This window comes from Eutrigla gurnardus (assembly GCF_963514095.1).
Source record: "Eutrigla gurnardus genome assembly, chromosome: 6".
Taxonomy (NCBI): Eukaryota; Metazoa; Chordata; class Actinopteri; order Perciformes; family Triglidae; genus Eutrigla; species Eutrigla gurnardus.
In genome coordinates this window covers 14,438,575-14,461,590 of record NC_139920.1, presented here as the reverse complement: position 1 = coordinate 14,461,590, position 23,016 = coordinate 14,438,575, and the positions used below count along the sequence as shown (strand labels likewise).

Here is a 23,016-nt window from a genome sequence, read left to right as displayed (position 1 = left end):
CGTTTTTTATTCAATGGACCTTGAACGCATCATAATATAAGTAAGTCAATAGAGCCTCAGATGGAATCCGACCGGTGGAAGGATGAGTTTCCCGTGTAACTCTACTTACAACGTGAGGAAGGTTGATTGAAAACAGCTGAGATCTCTATCTAAGCGTGTATAAAGTTCTTCCGAGCAGGATTCACTTTGATTAAATATACTTTGAACAGATACATTTTACTGGCCACGTTCTAGAGTTTAGGGGAATCCCAGCTTTTCTTCATAAGGTTATCTCCTGTAAACAACGTTAATCCTCCTCTGTAAGACCAGCTATGTGCTGGGCCAAAACTCAGACCAGTGAGGGTTTAATAGGCGTTCCAGTAAGAGTTGCATGTGTATGTATGTGCACCACGGATCGGAGAAACTCACTGTGTATCCTGCCAGTCCCGGTTGCCCTTCTTGCCCCATGACTCCAGGACGACCCTGGAAGCAACGCAGAAAAGAACACACAAATTAGAAAAATTAATCCATTCCAGTAATGTTTGTTTTGCTCATTTTTTTTTGTTTCGCTGGATCAGCTAAATATAACCTTGGCTCGGCCTCAAGCGCACAGATGCAAACTGAATCCTGTGCTGAGTTTTTTTTAGGATGGGGATATAAATCTTTTTCTCCACAGCTATCATAACACGGTCTTAGTGGTTCTGCTGAGAAGGGCGATGCCTCTCCCCGTACAGAAGAAAAGAAGGGATGCCTGTCTTTTCTGGCTCGCTCTAATGCCGGGAAACAAAGAAGCTTTGCTCTTAAAGGGAAAATTAAGCTCCGAATCAGTGTTGACAGTAAATGTAATCAGTTGAATAAAAGCAAGTCCTTATGCGGCTGGAAAATCTGTTGTGACGCAAGGAGCATAGAGGCGATGTTGGACAGAAGCTCCCTCGCAATGCATCCTGGTACATGTAGGCACTGCCGTGTATATAGCACGCGCTGAGCGATTTATTTCTTCAATTGATAAGCCATTCACCATTTACATTAACACTGCACTCTGTAAATCACATGTGTTAGAAACAAAGACAAGCCAAAAGGGAATAATTCATATTTCACATTTTTGTTGAATAACGACCCATATTAGATCTCCTTCTTATCAAATTCACAGACACGACCGCTCGTCTTGTCCAGCGGCTTTTTGAACGCCAGTTTGCAGGCTAGAAAAGCTCATCACCTGCCCGGCTGCAGCACATTAACATGCTTGTAAATGAACCTGTATCTCACTCCGGTCCAGTCACCTGCCGGTGTAGCTAACAACACACTGTCAGCCCACGACGTGTGGTTTGTTTTCATAATCTCTTGTTCCCTATTGTGTAATACCAGCACTCTGGCAGCCGGCCAGCTGCTGTCAGTCAAACACCGATATGCCTCCTCCAGTCGGCTGAGAGCAAAAGCACCATTGATTATATTCCACAAAGACATTTTTTAGTTTAGTATTAAAAAAAAAAACCCATTGACGTTATTTTTGACTTCTGAATGTGATTTCAAATTCATCTCTGTAAAAAGATGTTTCAGTCTGGTTCTGATTCAGGATCAAGTGAGAGGAAAGACAGGAAGAATGGGAACTGACTGGTGTGCCTCGAGTTCCCCTGGCACCTTTCAGGCCGGGCTCGCCTGGCTGGCCGATGTCTCCTCGAGTGCCGGTTTCACCAACAAGACCTGGAGGACCTCTCTCTCCCTGGGAAGAGAACGTCATTGTTGGGGTGAGAGACGGCAACGCGTGGACACCATCCTTTAAGTTGAAAGTCAGCATTCAACCTCTTTTAACTGCATGAAGTATTGTCCTTCAGCAAGAAAACAAATCCATGCTAGCTCTGAAGGCTATTTGACTTTAACCCTGGTTGAATTGCTTCTCAGAACTCCAGTCAACAACTCTGCATTGAATAAATGATAGCTCAGGCAGCGTAAACAAGATGACCCGGCAGTTGTCTGGATCCACTTGAATCCCGAAAGGCCTTGGCAATGTCATTACCTTCTTTCCGTGACGTCCTCTGTTCCCTTGAGGCCCTAGTTTTCCTTCTGGCCCCTGTAAGAGATCCATGAAACGATTACCACAAACATTAAACAATGTCATTTTCAGTGCAAAGGCTAACTTTTAACATTTACCAGATTTACCAGATTTGTCAGCGTACAGTACATGTTTGTATACTGGATAATACAGAGCTGTGTAAGTGTGCCCTGAAGCTGCCTTCCTTCAACACAACTGTGACCTTCCAGCCCCGAAACACCCACAAATAAATCGAATCTGTATCGCCAAAACCCCCAGCAATTATACTGAGGAGAGTTTGTCTTCCACTGCGTTTACTGCCCAAGTAGCAAAAGGCTTTGTTGAAGAGAAGGCTGACCCCTACTGGGATACAAGGGCATTCTTGCTTCACAGAACTTTTTTGATCTGCTCTGTCAGTCTCAGGGACAGTATTTAAAAGAGTGTGATTTATTTTGCCATGTCTCATCAGCTGTATGCTCACGATCTATCAATCTCTTGTCGGCTCCCACAGAAATAAATCAGTCAAAAACCAGAGGAACCAGTTCTGCTACTGCATAAAAAGTATTTTCTTGAGTCAATACAGGCATCAATGTGTGTTACAGTAATTACCCCCCAAGGTTGTTTCATTATTATCGTTGTATCTGGCGGTTTGGAAGTACACTTACACGAAAGCCCTGTTTCCCAGGCCCTCCAGGTAGTCCTCGGGGCCCAGGGTCTCCTTCTATTCCTTTGTCTCCTGGCTCTCCGATTGGCCCATGCTCACCAGGCTCACCCTGACAGACACGGGGAAAGAGAGGCAGACAAGCAGGGAAAACAGAGTGAAATACAGTTCAGTTATAGCAAGTTTCATATTACCTCCACAGAGAGGTCAATAGTTCAAACGGCCCGGGGTGTTCAGAAGTGGAATGGTTTTAATTTCATATCCTTTATCAGACTTTATATACCATTCAAATCTAGTGAGGAACTTAGTGGATCTGTGAATCGTGGTAATATTTTATAATCCTGAGTCACTCAAACCCCCTAGTATTGTTCCACAACTTATTTTGGCTTGATTTTGTTAGAAAGGATTGAAGTTAAGTTAACAAAAATGTCTCGCTATGTTTACCTTGGCTCCATCGTTTCCTTGAGGGCCGTCTTCACCAGAGGGACCAGGAAGACCCTGCAAACACCACCATTTACAACAAAGCCTCTCCACTGGTGTCAAAAGTGAAAAATCTATTGTGAGCCTTAAAACGTGCAAATTATACTTAAACCAAGCAATTAAACAAAGAAAGGCATATGAACATTAAAACATGTTCAGGATAAATATAAAGGAAGAGCAACAGCTCGTTAAAGGCAATAAATACGTTTTCAATTTTAGGTTAAAAATGTTCACAGAGGTCACGTCTTGGGTCTCGGGTCGACGCAAACGATCACAGAATAGTTAAAAAACGCTGAGCTGACAAATATTTTTCTTTATGTTATATTTCTTGTGTAATAGTTTGTGTTTGAAAAATCAGCAGGAGAGAATCTAAATGTAGGCCGATAGCAAACCATTAAGAAATTCTTTCATTTTATTATGGCAGGTTAATTCTGTTTTGGAGTTTTCAGTATGTTTAATGTGTAATGTGTCATATTATCTTTTATTTGTACAATGATGTGTGTATAGTTTCTTTTAGGTGCATCTGGCCTGTTAACGGCCCATGGACAGATGCCAAATAGCCATTTTGGCTAATTCTGGCGCATTTACATATTGATGTTTATTAATGTGCTTAAATAAATACATAAAATACTAAATAAAATGCTGGTTAGCTAAAACTGGGGTTATATGCTCTCTCTTTCTGGTTCTAGTCAGAAGCTTTGCTGCAGAGTTATGAATTAACTGTAGCTTGGCAATGGATCAACAGGGACTCTTGAACGAGCTGTTGCTGTGGATGATTCCATAGCAACTTATTATAGATGTATAACGTGCACAATTACAAAGAATGCTTGATTTCCGAGCTGACCAGTGAATGCAGCTGGCAAAGTGTGAGGGATCATGTATGAGTTACAACAGGACGAAAAGCAGTCTTTCACTGCCCTCTCTGGTTGAAAGTTTTATGGCAGTTTCACTTCTGACTACAGCCGGCATCACTGGTGGGCGTGGTCAGAAACGCAACAGTGATGTCACATCAAGATGAGGCGGTCAGCAAAAAAAATTTGATTTTAAGGGGGTGGTAAGTTACTCTTTAAGTTCTATGACACATTTACTGGATTTATTTTACTTTTTTACTCAGGAGATTATAAGAAATGTATAGAATTTCAATTCCAGGGGTTAAACCTAGAAGTAGAGTACATAGCGTCTTGACTAGAGTCCAAATGACCAGTCAGAAATACAGATTTTTATCATTCTGCCAGGATTTGGCAAAACATGTCAATTGTGTCGAGACAATGTATTTGTCTTTAATATTAATACTGAGAACATTGTGGAGACTGAAAAATATCACATATACTCGGATTCCTTTGATCTGACTGTAAAGTTAGACACGATAAGAGAATCCCGAGGACCCGACAGTTTCTCAGATGTATTCTTCTCCCTTTAATCTTCTTTCATCCATTAAGCTGAAGTAAGTAAAAAAATGCACTGTGGGTTTTTATCACAGCCGGTTTGAACAACCTTGTTAAAGAATGTTGAACCTCATTCTTCGGAGAGAACAGTAAGTTGAGACTGTCCAAGTGCTATTTATACAGTTCCCATCAGACAAAAACAATTCCACGGCTCGGCTTCTCTTCGGGCCGGGGGGATTAGACATTGTCGTCAAAAATGAGCTGGAAAAATATACAACCGGGTTAGATTTACCCAAACACAAGGAAGGAAGGGATTAGCGGGATGTTTGCAGTTACTCACTCTCATTCCCTCCTGTCCCTGCTCCCCTTCAGCTCCTGGAGGCCCGCTCTCACCCTGCAGGAACACAAAACACAACGCGATGCTGTCTGGAGGTCAAAAAACACACTCATACGTGCGTGCAGACTTAAACCGACCACAGACACTCAGCTCTTATTTCAAGGCTACAGTTGTGTCAAATTCACTGAGCAAGGTCAGGGGCGTTCATTCTGCTGGAGGCCGGTATGGTACGGACTGAAGCTACAGATCATAAATGTTTTTATTTTTAAGATGATGTCAGGAGGGGTGGTTTGAAAACAACATGGCAAGGTCGCACTGACCTTTGACCCCGGCTCTCCGATGGCACCCAGTTCCCCCTCTGCACCAGGCCCACCCTACGAAGATGAGACACAAAGTGTGAATGAGCCACACACACACAAATAAAAACTAGATATTTCATGGAAATTAATCTTTAAAGTACTTCAGGTCCTTGCTCTCCATCAGGTCCAGGCTCTCCAGAAGGTCCTTTGAGTCCCTGCAAGAGAAACAACCATCATAAGACACCTTATAGCTATTGAAGAAATAAAAACACAGGTACAATATATTATACATGTCTCGCATACAATGGCCAAACAAACACACGGTGTTTAAGGTGTTTAAGTCTGTCGAGCAGGGGAAGCTGAGAACGGATAATACCTGGAGTAAAACTGAAAAGCAGCCAAAGGCAAGACGAGACCCATCACATAAACTAAGCCTGGAGTGGTATTGGAATGTCCTAGCTGGAAAAATAAATAAATATTTGTATCCAATTATCTGTCGTTGGCTGCACGGTGGTGTAGTGGTGAGCAGTATGACCTCACAGTGAGAGTTTCCAGGTTGTCAGCGTGGGTTCTCCAACTTCCCACAGTCCAAAGACATGCAGGTTATGTAAACGGATGACTGATGATATTATAAAGTGCCAGTAGGTGTGAAAGTGAATGGTTGTCTGTCTCTACGTGTCAGATCGAGGAGGGTGCACCCTGCCTTCGCTCAGTGTCAGCAGGATAAGCGCTAACAGATACCGGATGGTTGTTGGATGAATTTAATATGTGAAGAGTAATCCAACAAGGGAAGCACAAAGTGAGTGTAGAGAGAGACAGCATTAAACAAAGCCACATTGAAATGATTACTTATTTTCCCTCTCAAACAGTTCATATCTCATAATGAGCAACATCAGGGTGTATGAAATCATTATGTGAGGATAAAGATTTATTATAGCCTCCAGACAAGTCATTGTTTTCATTTTTCTTTGCAGTTTCCTAAAACAACCACATCAGTCAGAAGAGAGCATACTTACTGGTTCACCGTGGGGTCCCCCCTCCCCGCTGCTGCCTGGAACACCTGGTTTACCCTGAAAACACACAGGCATGAGCCGAGTGTAACAACATTATTATTATTATTATTATTATTATTATTATTATTATTATTATTATTATTATTTTGTAGTTGCCCAATCACAGAACAGAAGCTCGGGAAAGCTTGGCTTTCTCATGATGATAACTGAGTCTAATATCTCAGCGCCTCGAGACATGACATGGAAACGCTCATCTTATACCATCAACGCGTTGCCAAGTTTAGATCAACGATCCTCATTTGACTCATTACTTTTGTATGTGAGAGATCGCTGACTGAAATGAAGGTGCCAAAGTTTGATGAGATCATCCCTAAACTGTGGAAAACATTTTAAGGAAACAAGAAGATTTATGGAGACAGTAGAGCCTCATATTCTGCTCACTCACTGACATCCGCATTCACTACATCCCAGATTATAACATGATTCGGGGGGAATAACGATCTTAAATCACAGAATGTAAAAAAATATGAGGAATAACAACGTTTTTATGTTAGACACAAGATGGCGCTATGAGTCCAAATCCGCAGATGCAGAATCTGTTTGTCAAAAGCACAGAGTTTGATGATAGTCAGCAATTTCTGAGGAGGGGTCGGTGTTCATTGAACATGGAGCCGCGTGTGTTCAGGAGGACATGTCACGGCGGGTCCCGAGTATGTATGTGTTGTTGTGTCCACGTGTGCATGCGTGGATGTCCAGATGGCTCATCAACGAGTCCGCGTGCGTCAAGGAATGACAAACAAACCCTCAAAATGTCAAATGTTAAGCCAACGCATGATTAGAGAAAGTGGACCGCGGCTCATTTGTCAGTCGAAAATAGCACAAACAGAACAACGGAGTCCCACACGGGCTGCTTGTAAACGGGTTGATGGGGATTCTTCAGTCCTACGCTGATGGTCACACTGTGGATGTAATGATCCTCGCTTAGCTATTAGATCTCACTTGGATCAGCTTTTGAATCTGTTTTCGATCTGTTTTTGTTTGCATGTTTCCAGCATCTGTGGACCATCAGTTACTTCATCCTTTTCGCAGTTCAAAAGCATATAAAAGCCACGGTCCATCATCAGTCTGCTGGCAAAATGGTGCTTCAAAGCTGCCAGAAGTCCTTTTGTGTGGCATTGCAGCGAGACATTATTCTCAATATTTATCCACTGGCGTTGTTGAAAGTCTCCAAAGTGGAGCCAATAAATCAGCTGGTTGGACCGTCATTAGCGAGATATCTTGTTACACATGTCAGGGGATAAGTCGCAAGAAATTGCAGCGCATAAACGCCAAAGATATGGTTTTGGTCATTCAGAAACTATTTTGCGATTACATAATTTGTCCACCAGAGAGCACTGAAACAATTATTTTTCGACTGTACAATATCCTCTGCTCCTCACATTTTGATCATAAGTAGTTCAATAAAAAAAACATAAAACAATTGTTCCAAATGACCGGCTCGTCTAGACTCAAAGCACCGTTATCAGTGTTGAAATCACACACAAAGCATGCAAACTCAGGATTTCTTCATTCAGAGACTGGAAATGCAGCCAGGTTGTGTTGGATATGTGTTTTAAGTTGTAATTATTGTAATATGTTACAGGGGGAAAAGAGGATGTGAACACGTTTTACAAGTCTGCGTTGCACGCTGTAGTCATGGTAACGCATCTTGCTAACGGGAAGAGGATAATTAAAGCTAAGAAAGAGACGGTTAAACATCGCTTACGTTCTTCCCTGGAGGGCCTCTCGCTCCTGGACTGCCAGCCTTGCCCTGCAGAGGAGAAATCATCATTTGAATGATTAACATGCAGTTTCAATAAACCCAACTGATTTCAATTTAATTTGAGGAAAAATATTGGAAACATATTAGTCTTCCATGTCTCATTTACGATGATACATCTACTGTATATGAGACACATTTCCCTGCAGGTCTTCAAGAGGGAGCAGAGACATCAGGATCCTAATGCTGATGTGCTGGTTGAGTAAAATTACGATTTTATTTTATGTTTTTTACAAAAAGAGGCATATGTTTTGTTATGAGGCCAGAAGCATTTGAATTATTCAGCACAACATCTAAAATTTGTTAATAAATCTTGTGTTCCAACATTCACTTCTTTGAGGAAACACATTTCGTTTAAATGCTTTGCTATCTCGTAAATGTTATAAAACGTTGTGACTTTACAGTTTATAGTGCGATGCTATGAAAACATCCGGGGGTTAGTTAATTGTATTGTTTATTGTCAGTGACAGGCAGATAATATGACCGAATCAATCCTTTGATTATCCCCTTTTGAAATATAAAATTATACTACAACAATAGGCCCCTACGTTAAAAGTGTTAGTATCACTGTAACGATGGACAATCATTTTAACAACCTAAAGGAACAGCACCTGAAGAGGCATCTCAAACAAACACAAGCGTGTTTATGCATGCACATGACATGCCCATTCAAGCTTTTGGAAAAAGAGATAGCACTTAAAATCTCCTAAACCAATCAGAAGCTGTCAATGTTAATCCTGCTGCTCCTCAGCACATTTAGCTCAGGCTTCCTCTGGTACATAATAATTGTGGCAATAAACTCAGGAATAACCTGATACAGAGGTGAAACACAAAGGCCCACTCCGCAAATAAAAACCGATCAAAGGCTCGCCAAACATTTTTACGGAGGCCCGAGGCTTATACTGGATGCACTAATGTCTTTCCCATGAGGTGAACGTGCGACTTCAAAAGTGATATGTTAAGTCCTTCTTGGTAATAAATCTGTTTCTGATTCTGAACTCGGGTGCTCAGGAAGATGCCATTTTAAGACGATGATTGTTCTTGGCTTCAGATGAATGAGGCTAACTATCCATCGACCTTCTCGTTTTCTGAAGCGTGTGGTTTTCATCCAGATATGTCTTCCATAGAAGCCACTTATCATAATCAGCAGATACCTTACAAGTATTAGTTAGCATCCATTTGTGGTTGTAATATGTAGCATACTCGCCTGTTATTCAGCATCTCTTTTAGCGTCTTTCTCTCACGCAAGCTAATAAAAGATGAAAGACCATTCACTTGAAGACTACTTACTATGAATCCTGGCTCCCCTTTTTGTCCGATGTCACCCCTTTCACCCTGCGGAGACAAAGTTTGACACATGAGGGACGAATGAAATAAATCATATACTGTGACCAAAGCAGATCACTCCAGTTGTATCTGACTGTGGCTAACATATGGGAGGATAGACATATTTTGTGCAAACGTACTACAATCATCCCATCTTCACATGTTGATGTTTTGCACACGGTGCTGTGTGGGCTTACCTTGGTGCCCTCGGGGCCTGGATCTCCCAGTGGACCATCTGGACCCTGGGGCCCCTACGTGACAGCAACATGAGACACAACTTTCATCACTCAGCAAAGAATGAGCAGTACAGACACATACATGAAGGCATCATACATTGACATCTATACAGATAGCTAAAACAGCACCGACAACAAAAGTGATTATTCTGCATCTCCTTGAGGGGGTTTTCCGCCGCGATGCTGCAGACGACCACTCCCACAAACATTCCAGGAGTTTCCCGGCATTGTAGCGCCACCGCACAGGTAGGGAGACAGATAGTAATCTGTAAATACAAGCCCGGACCCTCCCTCCTTTTCTCTGTTTTCCACTTTTAACTTATCTGCTGTTTGCATCTTGTCTCCCCCATTTCACATTTCTACCTTTGATGGCTCTCTATCAGTTCCCAATTTGTCTGAGCCTCTGGCTTTCAGTGAGACTTCCATCCCTCCCAGGACATGCTGCTGCCTCCAAGCTTCCAGGCAGACAAACCGGGCCTTATCTGTCTCTCGCTTTGTTCTTCAAGCGTTCATCTCTCTCTCCGGTGTGGGTTTAAAAGCCACTTAGGGAATCATCTCTGCTAAGGGGACGATGCTACGATAACTAGCCATCGTTAACATGCATGGTCCAGTTAGCCTGAATGCTAAGCTGCTACATTTTAATAATAAACAATGTGTACAGGAAAACTAGTTGGAAATGCAGAAAGGTGGCCTATTCAACACCTGCTTAGTAATGAAATGCATTATTACACGTTTGTCTACAGGGACGCTTGCATTTCCCTGTGACATCATTCATCATTAACACGTGAAGAGGAATCAGAGACAGATGTATGAGATGTGAGGGAGTTTATTCATAATTCAGAGGAGGCGTTTTTCCCCACGACAAAAACAGGCTTTAAGACTAGTACAGGTGTCAACTATGGAAGTCCAAATAATTCATCTTCAGTGTTTGACATTTTCTTTTAAAGCTCAGAAGATAAAACAATAAGAATGAGTGACAACTTTACATAGGGTCGCCCATAAAGTTGGATTAATTTGCAAATGTCTTGTCTTTTATAGTGCCAAACAAATGTTATGAATTGGGACACATAACGTCATGATTGCAGCTGGTCAAAAGTCATTACTGATGCATTTAAATAGGAATAAACAGAAGATTCTGTCTGGAATCAAAATATTCAAAGTTTACAGTTATATGTAATAACCAAGTTTACTTTGATTAATCTCATCAACAAACCACAGCATTGAGAAACTACTGGTGTTTATTTCTGACACTTCTTTTTCCCAAAACAAAAGAAGGAGGGGGATCATGTGACTTTGGTTCAAATAATTAGTTTTCACAATTTCCCCTGCCTATATAAAGGTAAGTCTTGATTCAGCAGGACAGGAAATGCAACCGCATGCTGACACGTGTATGGATTACAGGAAACAACAAACGCCGTGGCATGTTAAGTACTGCCATGTGTTTTGTTTTTTTGGGGCAAAATGGAAGTGAATTATGGATGAGTGATAAGACTCTCACGCGATAAGATGAGCGTGAGAAGTAGTTTGGTAGTAGGTATAGCTTAATTACCATCACAGGTTATTATTGTCAGCAACCGTTTTTTCCATAATTAAGATGAGACGAAGACAAGATCACATCAACTTAGAAATAAAAAAGATTTAATTGTACCTCCTAAGGCAACACACACAACGTAATAACTATTTTAGGATGAACAAGTCAAGATAAAATCTCCTTTGTGTGTTCTGTTTTGACAGGCTTCCTACTGCTCAATTTAAGTTGAAATCCTGTTAAGCTGTAAAGAAGCCTGACCGCAGTTCAAGTCATAAATCTCTCTACGCTTCCTCGCCCCAAGGTGTCATTCACCTCTTAGCCACTTGATGTCTCACCAGCATTACCCCACCATATCCCTTTGACATTAGCATAATGTCTTTGAACATGATTTCCACAGGGCTGATGGAATTGTTGTAAAAGCACCCATCAAGAAGCTAAGTGGAAGGAAAAACACATGTCTTTTAATTGCTTTAGCCTTTGGTTTGTGTGAATGGAGCCCTGATGCAAAACAGACAACCAAAGGGAAGTTTTCATAAGTTGTCGAGGTTGAAGTAGTCCCACATACAGAAAACCCAAAGGACTAGTTCGACTAACACTCCAAAAGCCAAAAGAATGTTCTTACCCTCCTGCCCTTCGTCCCAGCGACGCCTGGACTGCCCCTCTGCCCCTGGAGCCCCTGTGAGAAAAAGAAAAGGTTGATGGCAACGAGAGGATAATACGGAGTTTCTTTGGCACAAAGCAGCAAGACAAACGATGAAGTCAAGTGAGAATATTTTAACAAAATGAATTCGCTCCATGCTTATTTTAGTCCACATCAATAGTCCTAATGGATGTGTTGCAGAACTTCTGCAAATTCTGCCAGTTAAGACATTCTGTTTACACAGGTCTAGACTAGATTGTGGGAAACCGGAAAACTGATAAACTTAAATTTTATGTGTTTATAAAAAGGTCATTTAGGCATTTCTAATAACCAGCCAAGACACGAAGTAGAGAAGATGAGAGTTTATGAATCCAAGCTTCACATCCCATAACGTACTAATGTGACTCAATCCAAAATGCAGAGGGAGCAAAATAAAATAAAAGCTCGACAAAGAAAGTAAATGAAAACCCAGGATGGATCTGGAGATGCAAAAGAATAACTCGATTATTAACAATCATCCTTCAATTAACCCCACCCACCGTCCAAACTGTGTTTGTGAAAAACTTTAATAAAATACAGTTGTTTGAAAGAGATGTTTTCAGAGCAATATAACATTTGATTTGTATTAGAAAGAGAATTATGACCTGTTTGACTTACTAATAAAAGCTCTATGCAGGTTGAAATACATAATTTAAAAATGAATGCCACTTTTTTTAATCAAAACTAATATTTAATTAAAAATACAACAATTTTTTTCCCCTCACAATTTGGACTGAATTACGTACATGACAATCATAAACTCAAAAGGAGAACGTTTAGATGTTTTGCAGCATAAACTGACTTTGGGATAATTGTTGTTCTGGGTGGAGGTGAAACTTAAACTGAACTGAACTGAAAACCTAGAATGTTATATTGTACTTAGAGCACTAAATGTGTGTAGTTTTGACAGATCATATTATCGCATGCAATTAAAACAATAAAAATTTTGTTTTAAAAAAAAAAGCGAACCAAATAGTTGTTCCGGTATGACACTTACGGGTGCACCTTGCAGGCCAAAGTCCCCTGGACTTCCTGGCAGCCCTGGATAGCCCTTAAACCAACACAGCAAGAAAAAAACATTAGACAAGAAACAATGTCACTGCTCAATGGCATCTGATACATGGCTTACAAAAGTGGTTAAATATATGCCTTGCACTATAATCTAGTTAGGATTGAGACTGTGCTGTAATATTATATTATTTAATATTATATTAAAAAACGAGACAGCTGGGTTCTCATCACAGCACTACCTGCCCATTCTCTTTCTGGAAGGATGTATTCAGGAATAACACCACAACACCAAGACAACGTCAGCAAAGACAACGGGCTGTTTGACAGGAAATGCTTATTAAAAGCCCATCAACGGAAACAGAACTTCATGAAATGATCAATGTATTCCGTGGTGATGCAGCTCAAAGTCAAACTACCACTCCACGCCATAATATGGCTTCATTATAGCACACGCTGGGTCCCACAAATCACCATAACTCCTTACATAAGTCACAAAGCTCTCTCTCCCTCTCTCTCTCTCTCTCTCTCTCTCTCACAGTCAAACATGCCCAAATACCAGCAGTGATCCAATCATCTAACTATTCAGTCAGCCAGCCATCAAATTAGTCATCCTTTCTTCCAGCCAGCTAATCAGTGCGCCTGCTAGCCGGTCTGCCGGCCAGCTAGGTCAGGACGGGGTCCCAAGGCCACAGACATGGAGATAATCCAAGGCCCCGGGACAGTGAAGGATGCAGGCCAGACTCTCAGAGGCAGTGGAAAGATGCCTGCACTGGACAGCAGCATGCTTGTTACTCTCTCTAGGGAAAAATGACTGTAATAAATGTCATGCAAACATGTTCTACAGGAGTGTTTGGGCTAATGTTGTAAAATTGTTATTAACCTGCAAATATACAGACATGTATCAAACTAAAATGTATTTAAAATCACTGTTAAAAGACAATCAAGTGTGTGTGACCCTACTCTGCAAGCACCCTTTGATGTATTGTTTGTTTGATCGCTACTCTCGCACATTATAGAAATGTCTATCCATGTGCACTGTAATCCCTGTAACTTCAAACTGTAACAATAACATTTTGAATCAAAAAACCATGTGGTTGCATGCCTCCAGTTTACGTCCCTGTCTGTCCAAAATGTCAAACATTTGAAGGATCAGCTTGACCATTTTCCAGTCCAACCTGTGTTAAACCGTAAATGTGTAATTGAAAACACGTCACACATACAAAGCATCATATTCGCATCAAATAGCCAAAGATAAAATGTTAAATAGGACTATTACAACCCGCAAAGATTGCACAATGTCCTTGCTGTCATAGTTCAGGGCTGTCAGTCATGATATCAGCTGGTCTCTTCTATCCTATAGCACCCCACCTCCCCATCACCGCCCCATCTTCACTTTCATCAGCTCCATCCTTCATCCTCCTCAGCCTACCAAAGAACACTATTGTTCCGTAGACTTAACGTGGGAAGATCCGGGTAATTTCATTAGAATTTTACACCGCAAAGTCAAATACTTGTTGCTACATGCGCCGTTGAGCAACATTCATAGGAATGAGTGGGGGCTGCCTCCAACATTGTATCTGGGCCTCGTTATGCATCCCTGGTCTGGAAGCTTCCAGTCAAGTGAGCCTGCTTTCATTTCCATGAAATAAACCTTGTAGCTGGGAAACGTCTGCCAGATCTTGCAGCCAAAAGTTGCTCAGTGGTTCAGCTTGTATTCATCATCCTCAGACATTAGTTTACTGAGCGATGGATTCAAGCTCTGATAGGCTAGCGAGAAATGCTTTTTTCAATATAAACACCATGGCTCTCAGACACGAAGCAGAGCTCTGCAGCGCATCTCCAGGGACTGTACTTACCCTTGACCCCTTCTCCCCGACTGGACCCGTTGGACCCGCTGGTCCTCGGTCGCCCTGGGGGGGGAAAAAACAGTAAGGGAGAGAGAGTTGATCATTAAACTTTGACCTAAAAGCACAGAAAAAAAACAAAAACAAAGACAGCCTCCCATTCACTTTTCCTAATAAAGGGCCATGAAACTGGAGAGCAGCTTCTCAAATGCAGACGGTTAGATTGACAGCTGGTTGAGTGGAGTTTAAAGCGAGCCGGTACTTTGAAACACAGTTGGTGGTGCAGTGTTAAAAGCAAAAGGTAACTCCAGGTGAGCATTAAAGCTGCCCGGGTCACCGCTCTAACAACCTCCAACACTCGTGTCAGCGATGCTTTAATCCCTCTTGAATTGTGAGTACTGTACAAGCACACTACCCACTCTTGCTGTGCTGCTTTCTAACGGTGAGAAGAACAATGTAAAGGCACTGCATTGGAAAGAAAAGGCTTTATTGAATTATAAAATAAACAACGTGGGAAAAAATGTGTGGGCTGTCAGGGTATGGCTGGTGTTGACAGACTGAACCAGGAGGAGGCTTTTGTGTAAGAGGGGGGTGGAGAACAAGCAAGAGGCTGACAAGCAGACACACAAGGGCTTCTAGGTAGGGAGGAAAGGGGAACAGGTTGAGAAAGATATTTTTTTGTTGTGAGGATTTTTCACTAATCAACAAATAATAATAACCAGACTGCCGGTAAATCATTTCAGCTGAATGTGGAGAAAGACTCAGGGCCTTTCCAGAAAGCATTATCAGTACTTTTACATGACTAAAAATACCCTAAATTATTCAAAATTGAACAAATCTATTTTCGGACTTCATCCATATTAATTAATCATGCATGAAGTAGTCCTATACACTGGGAGAACAGGAAGATGGTGAGAAGAATTGGGGATCTGGGAGAGTTGGAGGGAGGCGAAAGACAAGAACATGAGTAGACATTACATGCCCGAGACCCTTAAAACTATGATTTACTAATATAACAAGTAAGCAGTGATACGCACTCTTGGCTGTTTAGGACAAATAAACAAGACGGGTAAGCACAATAAATGATTCCCTGTGCAGGACTTTTTAATGATATGGCGAGCCTCAAGTTGTGATTTATGGTGACATGGTATGAGTTGCATACGGGCAAAAAAAAAACACTTTTGTCTCCCCCCAATCATCGGATCTGTACCCCTGGTGGTCATATGTTTTCTTATAATATAGATTGTATGTCAATACACCATGTATTAGGAACAAATACACTTTTCGGTGTCTGACTTATGGTGACAGGCCAATAAGTCTAAAAGGGTTTGTCAACTACTGAAGTGAAATTGTCCCCTGAATGAACCTTGTAACGACTTCCTTCAGCAGGGGGCCGGATGAGAGGCAGTAATGGTGACACGGCTTTGACCATATTGTTATTGATGTGAAAGTGTTGAGTATTTATCAAAGCAGACGTTCTGGGGCCTCAAGCCACGGCTGCTTAACACAGCCCAAATTACAGGGGTCCGCCACTGACAAGCAACCGGGGCGATGCTGACGGACAGCCTAATGATGGAGAAACATGCTCCTTACCTTTTCACCAGGAACTCCCACCACACCAGAAATCCCAATGATGCCCGGTGGACCCTGGAGAGGAGACGAGAGGAGAGGCGTTCAACACAAACATCGGGAGGAAGTGTGTCAATGAGGACCCGATTCATTCATTTAATGGTTATTTTTTCTGCTTGCTGTGACACCTGGAATGCAAGAGGTTTACAGGAAGACAATGTACTGCTTAAGAATGCAAAAATAAGAGGCTGCTGACTTGAGGAGAACCTGCTGATCTATGAAGGAACTTTTCAGTTTAATTTCAAATTTTGACTTATTCAACATATATTTTCATTGAAAAAAACGTTTTAAATACATCCTTTAAAAAAGAAATCCCTCCATACGGAATACATAACAAAAGATGATTCAACAAAGATAGCAAAGCAATGGTTGCAACCTAAATATTTTCTATTGCTTTTGTGAATCTTGGAACTATACTTGTCTGGAAGGAATTATTGTATCACAGCATAACGTAACTCAATACAGAGGTCCCAGGAAAGACAGACACTTAGTAAGGGAGTCCTCGTGGGGAAACACCAGCTAATGTAAATATGAGAGTTATAGGAGAAGCTTCCAGATCAGTTGTCTGGGAAAGGGGCCGTGGTCTGGACCAGTGCTAGTTTCTTCACTGGATGATCTGGTGCTCCGAACCAACAGAAACATAGATGTCAGGGTGCCTGGGTAGAAAGCAGGAAATCCTGTCATTGTGTTTGTTTTTGCTAAAAAAAAAGAAGGAAAAGTTAAATAAAACTTAATGCCATTGAACCAAGTGTCATGCACTTACCACCAGCCAGACTACAGCCTCAATACTGTGGGAGTATTAAAGTACCACAGCGTGTACACTAAGTGACCATGAAGACACTGCGAGCTCCCACAACATCTGAACTTAACTGAATCTATATTACTATTATAAAGTGACTTCTACCCAGTGAAAGACAAGAAACAGACCACTAAGTTCAACACAGTGGGATTCTGCTCATTTTGCTGTTTCCTAACTCAGCTTGAAAATGGCTGACAGCCTCAATGTGTTGCTCATGTATCACCACCTGAAGGGTATTATCCTGTTGGATGCGAGGAAAGCAGCTGAGCGACGGATTAGCAGCGGCGTGTCTGTGAGGGGATGCAGCCTGCAGGCATGGGAACGGGAGCTCTAAATTGACCTCAAATCTCTTAATTGGGAGATAAAGTGGGGCAATGTGGTCCCGTGTACGGTTCAACAGAAGGAAATGGTTTTAGAGGGGTTTCCATGATCCGGGGGCCTTGAACGTGGGGAGCTTTTTACAGTACCTTTTGATGGCAATCTGCTCTGTCAGACACGGCTTGGGTTCCAAAAAAGTACCGTTATTCCCATTAACCTTACATTTAGAGGAGAAATCCCACCCACGTCACTTCTAGTTAAGAGTCTTAGGGTTCTCTCTCACACGTGTCTCATTCTTAAACATGTGCAAGTAAAGCAACGACATGAAGGAGGGGGAAAGCACAAATGTTGACATGCAAACTATATTTCTAAGCACACCTGGAGTGATGCATGTTTTATTAGCTGTGGACTGGAAGCTGTCTAAATGTCTACCCTGTTAAAAACCTGCAGTCAGGTTTCACTGGAGTATTTTTGGGGAGATACGAGGGAACTTGGTCACTTTCATCCCTCTTGCGTTGACCCCGGATTAACCTGCACTAGTCAACAACAGTTTTTCTCAGTTTCTCGCACATCTAATTCGTTTGGAAGATGACGTAATGGCATTCATTAGAGCCTCCATATGTTTTTGGAGGTTTTTTTTCCCCCTCTGCGTAGCCCCGTGGCTCCTCCTCGGCTTCAAAGGCTCCTCTTCTCAGTAAGTGCTTAATCCGTCTCATATGTGCGCCGCAGCAACAGAGTCCAACATGGCTTCGCTCGGTTGCCTCCACTATGCACAGAATGCAAATATTAACATTAAGGGGCCTCCGGGAACGAAGGACGTACTTTGGATGTTCACAGCAGTTGTGTACTTTAACAAAAAGGGGCTTACATGTCCCAACAATTCTCTGGAGTGTTTGTGCTGAAGCGTGAAACAGAAACAGAAGGACGGATGCGATTTTTGCAGTTTAGAATGTACATTTATAAATAATCCCAACACTGATGTTTTGGGACCCATTTTGAATGAATCCTTAAAGTGTCAGTCCGTAAACATTTCCATCTATTTAATTGTCTTCTAAGTTGACTATCTGTCAAAGATTTAAAACAATGGTGATTGATCATGTGACCCACCAATGAAAGTGCTTGTACTTGCTGCTTTGCCCAGAAATAGGATCTCCGTGTCTGTGGCAACATTCCTGCGCAAAATTCTAAATAAGTGACGGGTTTTCCGTCAGTCAGCAGCGGTTGGTCTACCCAGGTGGAACTACTCACGGAAGCGTATGCTGCGTTTACTTGTAGTCGGAAATTGGTAACTTCCAGCTGCTGAGTCAGGCTCCCTCTAGTCTAAAGTGCTTGACCCGGTGCATTTCATTACTGCTGACTCACAATGGAGGATCACCAGCCAGAGAAAGAAGACCATTCAACTTCCAGTCCCAAGAAAAAGAAACACAAAACTAATGGAAGTGAAGAAAGAAAGTCATCAAGAAGCAAAGTGACCGCCAACGAGGGAAAACCACGGATCTCCTTTCAGTGTGGAGCATTTGAAGGCATCACGTAGATGAGAGACAGTCGACACTGTTGGGTGAGGGAGATGTGGTTCCAGAGGCTCGCCTGCAGTTCCATCTACCGCCAAAGAGGCCGCTAGAAGCGACGTATCTCAAATCTTACTGATTAAGTTATTAACATGTACCATAAGTAGGTATTGGGCAACACCGGACGTTAAACACACTTTGGTAGGCTTCAAGCCAAACAAATGATGGAACACCAGTTCCAAACAGAAGGAACACCAATCACAGATCTTCAATGGAGTCACCATTGAAGATCTGTGATTGGCGTCCCTTCTGTTTTACTGTGGCGTTCTGCCAATCTCCTGATGTGAAGACTGTTTGGTGGGAGAGGCTCATCAAAAGTGGTGCAGGAAAACAGCAAGACATAAAAAAGCGCTTCTGTAACTTCCTCCACAGATGCCACACTGGAAGACTTGATTCACTCATAATGTATATTTAAGCAAACTATTAGCACATTCAAGGACAGGATGTCTAACTAATAAAAGCTGCAGCACAGACTCCGCAAAAGAGGGATTTAATGAGAAGCTGCTACTCGACAGCAGGGTGGCTGTTAATTCATGTCAGTCCCGTATGTTACATCTGCAAAAGCAACTTACTTGTGGTCCGATCTTTCCAACGTTTCCCATGTCGCCTTTCTCTCCCTGCAAGGAGAAAACATCCCACAGTTAGCTTCCTGTCATTAAAGAGATCTCTGCCACCATGCTGCCCTGCTACTGGCACAGGACTCGCAGCACGTTAAGTGTAGCAAGGAACACACACGAATACACAGATCGTATGTGACTGGGAATAATATGGTGTCGCTTTTCATGTGCTTTTGTTAGTATGTATGATGCTCTGAAGTAATAATAATAAGAAAATGTGTTTTCTTATTATTAAGAGCATGTTTACGACAAGATAAATCCAGGCTTGGAATAAATGAGTTACATTGAGACACTGAAACGCATTAGAAAAAATTAATAAACACATGGAACCATGATCGTGGCACTGCATTTGTGGTGGGTGCAAAAGTAAATTTCAGCCAATGAGTCAGCGATGATCATGTCTGTAATACTGTTGTGTACCTAAGTCAAACATATGAAGAAAAGAGAGTTCAAAAATCTAAACGGAGAGCACGAGGCACGATGGATGCTGGAGCATTTACATTCGTTTGGACATGGTTTTATAGGAATATTAGCAGATAATTGACAAAACTGATCAAATTATAGTTATTCTGTGATCTATTGTTCAAGTCCTCAACGATTTATATACAATATTGTGTCATGACATATGGTGACAGAACCAGACTCACCTCTAAACCGTCTGGGCCAGGTTCGGCGATGTAACCTTTCCTTCCAGGTCTCCCCTACAAAAGACAGGCAGACAGTCACACACACATATGTATGTAATGATCACAAGACAGCAATGCTCATAATGGTATTTATCCCAACATCTAAGCGAATGGTTTCATTGAAACCACCTGCTAAAAGGCTCTGTTTGTGTGCTCGTGTCTCTTTGTGTACTCGTGTGTAAAGTATGTGAATGAGGGGGTTCTTACAGTAGGGCCAGCGCCGCCAGGTGGGCCGAGTGGTCCCTCGTCACCCTGCAGGGACACAGTATAGTTCATCACACACAAATATTTGCAGATATAAACACACACACACACACAAACACACGCTCACATGTACACGATGAGATCCAACAGGCAAGTAAATACAGCTGGCACACAGAACATGAAGAGATGCACACACAGTAACGTGGCCATTCCTTTTGCATGACTTCTAACTGATCAACTGCCAAGGTCAGTGATATTTCATTCTGCACAATGTAAAAGTGTATGTTTACGCGTGTGTGTGTGTGTGTGTGTGTGTGTGCTGTACACCCTCCAAAGGATTCTGTTCCCCTTTTTTTCCAGAGCTGGAAAACATCCAGCCTTATTTTTATAAGCACCCAACGTTGAATCATGACTTCACCCAGTGGAACATGCCCCGAGAGATATGGCATGGAAAAAAAAGAAAAGAAAAGAAGAAAGAAAAAAAAACTCCCAGTAGGATCTAAGCTGCAACTGTTTGAGATGTGACTCGATGCTAAATGAGAAGCACCGCATTCGTTAATCTTGCCTCAAGTTAATCTTGACTAATGATCAAGTGGAAATCCCTCGGTGAGCCACATTTTCCACGTTGCTGTATCAGTGAGTCAAGAAAGGCGAGCGGACGTGTGGAAGGATGTTGGATGTTGAATCGTCTCACCTGTGTTCCTTGTGGCCCCGGCGGGCCTTGGGGCCCTCTGGCACCCTGCAGACCCTGAAACACAGCCACATGTATGAATTCAAATTGGATCACTTTGATGAATGGATGGATGGACAGAGCGAGTGAGAGATGCTGCTGTACCTTTGGTCCAGGTGGACCGTTGGGCCCCGGTACGCCAATGTCTCCAGGAAATCCCTTACAAAAACAGGAGGAGAGAGGAATTATTGCACCTGTCATGAGTCATATGACTTAGTTTGGAGTGAATGCACCTCTAAGTACATTTCAGGAGGCGGAGGATTATACGGCATTTAAAATGACAAGAATAAAGTAGGCCTTTTTCCTGGCAGAAATATTGAAAACCAATGTAAAGTTAGTGATGGAGGAGGAGCCTGCCCCATAATATAAATGGAATTAGATACCATATGAGTACACGCTGTTTATATGTCGGTCTGTATCCATTCCACCCAACATTGTGTCGTACACTGTGATGATGATTGAGATGGGATTTCAAATTTTAGTCATATTCGAGCAGGGTTGAATTTTACACACATTTACTGACTGACTTTAATGAGGGTCTGTCAAAGTCATCTCAAGGTCATCTAATGACCAAAGTTAATCATCCTTCTGGGTTCATTTATATTTGCCCAATATATTATTTGGATGTTCAATAAGACATTTTGACCTAGAGCTGGGAAATGCGGAAGGTCATGAAATCCAAAATGTAAGTACGTTCCACAGATGACACAATATTAAGCAATTACTAAATCTCTTTTGTTCAATGTTGACAATTTGACCTGATGCTATTGCTTAACGAAAGCTTGGATAACTTCACATTTCTAAAGTTAAAAGCGAGAAAGAGCTTTTAATGATTAGAGATGGTTGCAAATATTCATGTCCTACCTCTGGTCCTGGAGGCCCATGTGGTCCTTGAGCCCCCATATCACCAATCTTACCCTGTTTAAACAGAAAACACATCCTAATGATTACATTTTCCTCTTCCAAAAACCAAACTGAGCACTGATCAGTGACAAGGTGATGTTGCTGGTACGGATGTTATCAGGCTGAACTCAGGTCAGTCATTAGACACCTAACCCCGCTAAATAAACCTCTCTCTCTCTCTCTCTCTTTTAAGTTTAAGCACACAAAATCTTTGTCGTCCTCTTAAAACGACACTGGGTGAAGAACGTTGTTATTCTGCAGTAACTCAAACTCAAACTGTTTCTGCTTGTGTGAAAATGTTGTTTTGAAAAGGTTGAACGCCAACAAATATGGTTTTGAACAGGATATTCAATATATCAAAGTATGATGTTAATTGTGGAAATGACTATGTATATCATCCTTCAATAATGTGAGAGGGACACACTGTAATGTCTGTGTGTGTGTTTTAAAACAATTAAATAGGCCTTGGCCTTTGATACCCAGTAAGATGTCGACTTTATTTATTTACTTGATTTTAATTTTTCTTATTCTTGACTGTTTTTAATCGCATGGGTATCATTTTTTTACTAATGTTTTACGTCTTTTTACCCATGTTATTCTAACTTATGTTTTATGTTTTTTAATTTATTGTTGTATATGTAATTTTTGTGCCTCATGTGAGTCCTTTTATCTATGATTTATTCTTCTGTACAGCACTTTGGTCAACATTGGTTGTTTTAAAGTGCTTAACAAATAAAGCTGGATTGGATTGGATTGGATTTGATAAATAATGCTAAATATTCTGTTAACCCGACCTCTGCTTGAACTACAGCTGATGCTGCATAAGAACTAGTTCTGGAACTAGACTGACTGGAGAGACACGAGTTCCACTCTCGTCTCCCCTCATCGAAGCCGACTAGCAACAAGATCAATAAGATCGATGTGTTGCGAATG

The 23,016-nt window shown here is 41.7% G+C and overlaps 1 protein-coding gene across 1 annotated transcript in view; it reads right to left on the bottom strand.

Moving 5' to 3' along the window:
• Positions 1-23,016, bottom strand: part of col24a1 (collagen type XXIV alpha 1 chain) — a 72,278-nt gene that overhangs the window by 12,938 nt on the left and 36,324 nt on the right. The window contains exons 20-41 of the mRNA XM_084010917.1: positions 22,045-22,098; positions 21,286-21,339; positions 21,145-21,198; positions 20,454-20,498; positions 20,208-20,261; positions 19,516-19,560; positions 16,223-16,276; positions 14,642-14,695; positions 12,772-12,825; positions 11,718-11,771; positions 9,526-9,579; positions 9,293-9,337; positions 7,949-7,993; positions 6,187-6,240; positions 5,332-5,385; positions 5,192-5,245; positions 4,875-4,928; positions 3,114-3,167; positions 2,674-2,781; positions 1,994-2,047; positions 1,592-1,699; positions 409-462 (exon numbers count right to left, since the gene is read on the bottom strand). Coding sequence (XP_083867043.1) covers positions 409-462; positions 1,592-1,699; positions 1,994-2,047; positions 2,674-2,781; positions 3,114-3,167; positions 4,875-4,928; positions 5,192-5,245; positions 5,332-5,385; positions 6,187-6,240; positions 7,949-7,993; positions 9,293-9,337; positions 9,526-9,579; positions 11,718-11,771; positions 12,772-12,825; positions 14,642-14,695; positions 16,223-16,276; positions 19,516-19,560; positions 20,208-20,261; positions 20,454-20,498; positions 21,145-21,198; positions 21,286-21,339; positions 22,045-22,098 — 1,260 coding nt within the window. The remainder of the gene's footprint in view (positions 1-408; positions 463-1,591; positions 1,700-1,993; positions 2,048-2,673; positions 2,782-3,113; positions 3,168-4,874; positions 4,929-5,191; positions 5,246-5,331; positions 5,386-6,186; positions 6,241-7,948; positions 7,994-9,292; positions 9,338-9,525; positions 9,580-11,717; positions 11,772-12,771; positions 12,826-14,641; positions 14,696-16,222; positions 16,277-19,515; positions 19,561-20,207; positions 20,262-20,453; positions 20,499-21,144; positions 21,199-21,285; positions 21,340-22,044; positions 22,099-23,016) is intronic.